Here is a 4,991-nt window from a genome sequence, read left to right as displayed (position 1 = left end):
CTGCTAAACCCCCCCCACTGGCGTCGGGGCCAGACCGTCACGGGGAACCAGATGAAATGTGAGTTCACGTGACGGGCTGGTTTACCAGGCTACCATCTGATCAGATGAATGCATTGATTGGTCTTATATTATTTTCTCCCGAGTGGGATTAATTAACCCATTGATACCTGATGCAGCATTTGTGTGCGTATCCCTTTAAGACCGCGAAGCGCGTTAACGCGCTTCGCGGTCTTAAAGGGATACGCACACAAATGAGGGATATACACGCAAATGCTGCATCAGGTATCAATGGGTTAACGATATATCTAGCAGCTCAAAAACGACTTCACTCACTGAATTCCCCAGATAGAAACACGTACACACTCACAGTTTGACCCATGGCAGACATCTTCACAGCCAGGACCTGTGATGACTGAGACCTGGACCAGCCTGCATGCGCGAGGAGCTTGTGTTCCACTCATTTGGAGAATGAGTAGACTATGATTGTAGAGTTTATTATTGCACGTCATCACAAAGGCAAATTAAAAAGATAGACATTTAACAGGTAATCCTCCTCGTGAGCTTGTATGTCAAGTGGTCAACGTGATGTTTTGATGTGCGCGGTGTTCTGCAGCATCAAAACACCCCACATGAGAGTGACCTCTCAGGACATCGCCATTCAATACTAGGGTCAAAGGTCGAAGCTCTCAGTCGTGGATGTTGTACTTGAACGCCTCGATGAGCCCTTCGATCGAGTGGATGAAGCCGGATATGGCGCAGATGCCCCCGATAACGAAAATGGCCACGTCGAAGAAGACGTGGTGCCAGAGGAGGTTCCTCCACTGGAGCTTCAGGTGGAAGAGGCTGGGCAGGAGGAAGCACAAACCGGCGCCGGTGAGACTCCCAGTTAAGCCCATCAGGAGGGCGAAGTGGGGGACAAAGATGGCCATGAGCAAAGTGAAGACCACCAGGGCGATGCGAAGGCCCAGACCCCACGATTTTAAGCGTCCGCCGGGGCCGTAGCAGTCGGGGAAGGCGGTCCTCCCGCCGTCCTGGAACAGTGATTTCTCAAGGACCTCGACGGCTGCGAAGAAGGGCAGCGGGTAGGACAGCAGCGCCTTGGCGACCAGGAAGAGGTTGACCACAGCTCGGATGGTGTACGGCAGGTTGTCCGTGATGACCTCTTTGGTGGCGTCCGCCCACGTGAGGTAGGCCACCAAGGCGAACAGGCCCTTCAGGACGCAGGCCGAGATGTGAGTCCAGTCCATCATGCAGTGGAACTCGCTGGGTCTCTGCATGTTCCCCTCCAGGCTGGGCAGGAAGATCTGGGAGGTGTAGCTGAACACGATGATGCCGATGGAGATGGGGAATTTCTTGACGTCGATGTAGAACTTGACCTAGGAATTAAATAAGAAAGTGTTCCTCTAAGTACTAGTGACTAGAGATATAACGGTATGAACATTTCACATCATGATTATCATGACCAAAATGATCGCGGTTATCGTATTATCACGGTATTAATAAAGAATTGCTGAAAATTTTCAAAAAGTACTGAGACTGTACTGAAATCATTTGACATTTTATATTGAAAACTCAGACCCAAAAAGGATTGATACACTCACTGAAATCATTTCTCCAAGGCTGCACATTTGCTGAGAGAGAGATCTGGGAGACGGTTGCCAACTTTGGTTGATGATGGACAGTATTTACCATGTTTTTCAAAGCACTGTAATCATGGTACCACGGTAATCACGGTAAAACGGTTTTAATGATAATGAAATTTTGAAACGGTACGGTTATCGTAAGGAATTTTATCACGGCTATCATTAAAACCGGTTATCGTTACATCCCTACTAGTGACCAAGTAAAACAGACGGTGTTTTGAACAGGAAACACACACACACACACACACACACACACACACACACACACACACACACACACACACACACACACACGTAAATAAATTAACAAGCTAACCTTCTCCCAGGCCCAGTCGCGCGCCCTGGAGAGGCAGTAGGCTATGACGAGCACGTTGATGACGAAGTGCGCCAGCGTGCACAGCAGGCTGAACTTGGACACGGCCTTGAGGTTCCTCAGGAAGGCGCACGGCAGCAGAGCCACGGTGGCCACCACCGACCAGGCCTTCTGCGACACGGGGAAGCCCGGGAAGCTGTTGTACATCAGGTTCCCGCTCACCACCACGTACAGGATGCACGTCATCACCAGCTCGATGATCTGAGCCACGTTCACCAAGTGTCCGCCCAGCGCCGGGAAGCGAGGTGCGCAGCACGCGTTGGCGATGTCCACGTACGAGTCGCGCACGCGCACCAGGAGGCCGTCCTCGTTCTCCTCGTAGAGACAGGCGATGAGGATCTTGCCGGTGTAGCAGCACACCACCGCAGCGAAGATGATGAGGAAGAGGCCCAGGTAGCCGCCGTGCAGGATGGCGTACGGCAGGCCCAGGACGAACATGCCCTGCGGACAGACAGGAGGAGGTGCAGATGAGTGGGAGGAGCCTAAATGGAGGAAACATAGTAATAAGTAGGCTACAGATCCCCGCGGCGCCTGATACAAAATTTGATTTTGACAATATGTCAAAAACCTAAGACCTAGATCATGACACATTACTGTTCCGGCTGTTACATGGGTATTATTACACCATGGGCCCCGCCCACTTTCACCAATGTTGACAAAACTTCTTATTTTGAGATGGCCCGCAGGGGCCAGGTCCAGCCCTGGGGCCAGGTCCGGCCCAGGGGCCAGGTCCGGCCCTGGGGCCCAGTCGGCCCAGGGGCCAGGTCCGGCCCTGGGGCCCGGTCCGGCCCAGGGGCCAGGTCCGGCCCAGGGGCCAGGTCCGGCCCTGGGGCCCGGTCCGGCCCAGGGGCCAGGTCCGGCCCTGGGGCCCGGTCCGGCCCAGGGGCCAGGTCCGGCCCTGGGGCCAGGTCCGGCCCAGCCAGGGGCCAGGTCCGGCCCTGGGGCCAGGTCCGGCCCAGGGGCCAGGTCCGGCCCTCGGGCCGCATTCTGCCCATGTGTGATATAGTCTCTGAAGCCATCTCTTCTACATTCTGCAAAATGCACCATAAACAGTCTGTAATTCATGATGTCCCTACCAACTGCACAAATATTGGGCAATTATTTTCATTCCGCCGGGCTTGTTCAACCTATGGTTCGTGGCCCACGCCGAGTAAAACCAGGAGTCAGGACTTGATTCGGATTGATGTTGATATATCACAGGGCAGCCCTGTGAGCCCCATGGCCGGCTCCAGACACCCAGGACACCCCCCTCACCACCCAGCATGCCCCTACCCGCCCTGTGAGCCCCATGGCCGGCTCCAGGAAACCCAGGACACCCCCCTCACCACCCAGCCTGCCACTACCTGCCCTGTGAGCCCCATGGTCGGCCCCAGACACCCACTACACCCTCCTCACCCAGCCTGCCCCTACCCACCCTGTGAGCCCCATGGCCGGCTCCAGACACCCAGGACAGAACCCTCACGCAGCCTGCCCTATACCCACCCTGTGAGCCCCATGGCCGGCTCCAGACACCCAGGACACCCCCCTCACCCAGCCTGCCCCTAGCCGCCATATGAGCCCCATTGCCGGCCCCAGACACCCAGGACACCACCCTCACCGCAACCCCGCAGAGTGAAAATAATTGCCCAATATTTGCACAGTTGGTATAGGGACATCTAGCCCACAGAACCTGGACAAAGGAAGTTGGGGGAGGGGGGGGGGGGGGGGAAGGGGGGGGGGGCTTATAATGTGCTATAAGCTAGCCAATCACATTGAGAGAAATTAGTGTTCCTAAATCGGAAGTTATCAAAACACACACAATGGGTGCTGGATCTAAAAAAAAAAAAAAAAAAGACCCGGAGCTATTTTGGTGCATGGATGGATGTGTGGACGAGGGAGGCCCACATCACAGTGACAGGCTGAGCCATGCCGCATGCAGGCATGCAGAGTGAATCATACGGCCGAATTTGCATAATAAGAAATGACAATAAAACAATAGTTTTTGCAGAATAAATCATAAAAAAATATTGTAAGATAGTTCTTTTCATTTTCGATTTCAGCATCACCCAAATAATTATTAGGCTATATTTTCCCATGAGCCTCGCGCTTGGATTATTTTTCGTTTGCTTAGGCTGATTCGAATTAAGGTAAAAAGACAATTATTATGTTTTAATTTATTTGATAAAATCCCTGTCTAATTTGATGGTATGATTGATAAACGCAGGCCTCGGGGCTATCAAGGCCATACAGAGCCTGCGTGCAGAGAGGAGAGTGGGAGCTGTTCTCTGCTGATAAAAGGATTTGAATAAATAAATCTATAAAGGAATTCATTGCCAGGACGTGGATAAAAACGTTCAGTTCCCATGCATATAAAACAAAACGTTATGAATAACCTACATTTAGAGGCTACAACATTTTATTCGTTGCGCTTTATATTCCAAGATTATGATATTTTAATTTGACGCACTGCTATCCTGGTTTCTCTTATGAATGATCGACAATGAAATAATAGGCCTATTTCAAGGTGACTTATTGTCTATTTGTGCAGCCTATATAGGCTATAGGCCCCAAATGCAGCATGGTGTAATTGTTCAAATATAAATATTAAAATATTTACCCCCAAAATGCCAGTGAAACCTACCTGAATGGCATTGGTGACGTTCCAGCCTGCTTCCCAAGTGGTGATTTTTGGTTTGTCCTCGTCGAGCGAGCCCGCCGCTTTGAGGGGCCCCGGGCCAGTGCCGTCTCTTTGGTAGTGGCTGTCCCCGTCCATGTCCCCCTGTCCCTCCGGCTGTCCCCCGGCCTCGTCCCCCTGCTGCAGGACGTCCATCTGCATGCCTTGCCGATAGTCATAATCCAAGTCGTCGCACTCGGCAAAGCCCAGGCCCTCCTCGTCCGTGGCGGCCTGGAAGCCCAGGCGGGCGAACACCCCGCTGACCTTGGCCTGGGATTTGTTGGACACCGTGTGCGCCGCGTTGGTCAGCTTGTTGGTCAGT

At 52.7% G+C, this 4,991-nt stretch overlaps 1 protein-coding gene across 1 annotated transcript in view; it reads right to left on the bottom strand.

Moving 5' to 3' along the window:
- Positions 1-686: 686 nt before the first annotated feature.
- The window catches only part of LOC310794801 (vesicular inhibitory amino acid transporter-like), a gene marked incomplete at both ends in the record, with an annotated part of 4,328 nt that continues 23 nt past the window's right edge, over positions 687-4,991 (bottom strand). The window contains 3 exons of the mRNA XM_083656848.1: positions 687-1,376; positions 1,960-2,457; positions 4,637-4,991. The exon at positions 4,637-4,991 is cut by the window's right edge and continues 23 nt beyond it. Coding sequence (XP_083512974.1) covers positions 687-1,376; positions 1,960-2,457; positions 4,637-4,991 — 1,543 coding nt within the window. The remainder of the gene's footprint in view (positions 1,377-1,959; positions 2,458-4,636) is intronic.

Source organism: Poromitra crassiceps (assembly GCF_964638095.1).
Source record: "Poromitra crassiceps genome assembly, chromosome: 20".
Taxonomy (NCBI): domain Eukaryota; kingdom Metazoa; phylum Chordata; class Actinopteri; order Beryciformes; family Melamphaidae; genus Poromitra; species Poromitra crassiceps.
This window is presented reverse-complemented; position numbering and strand designations above follow the sequence as displayed.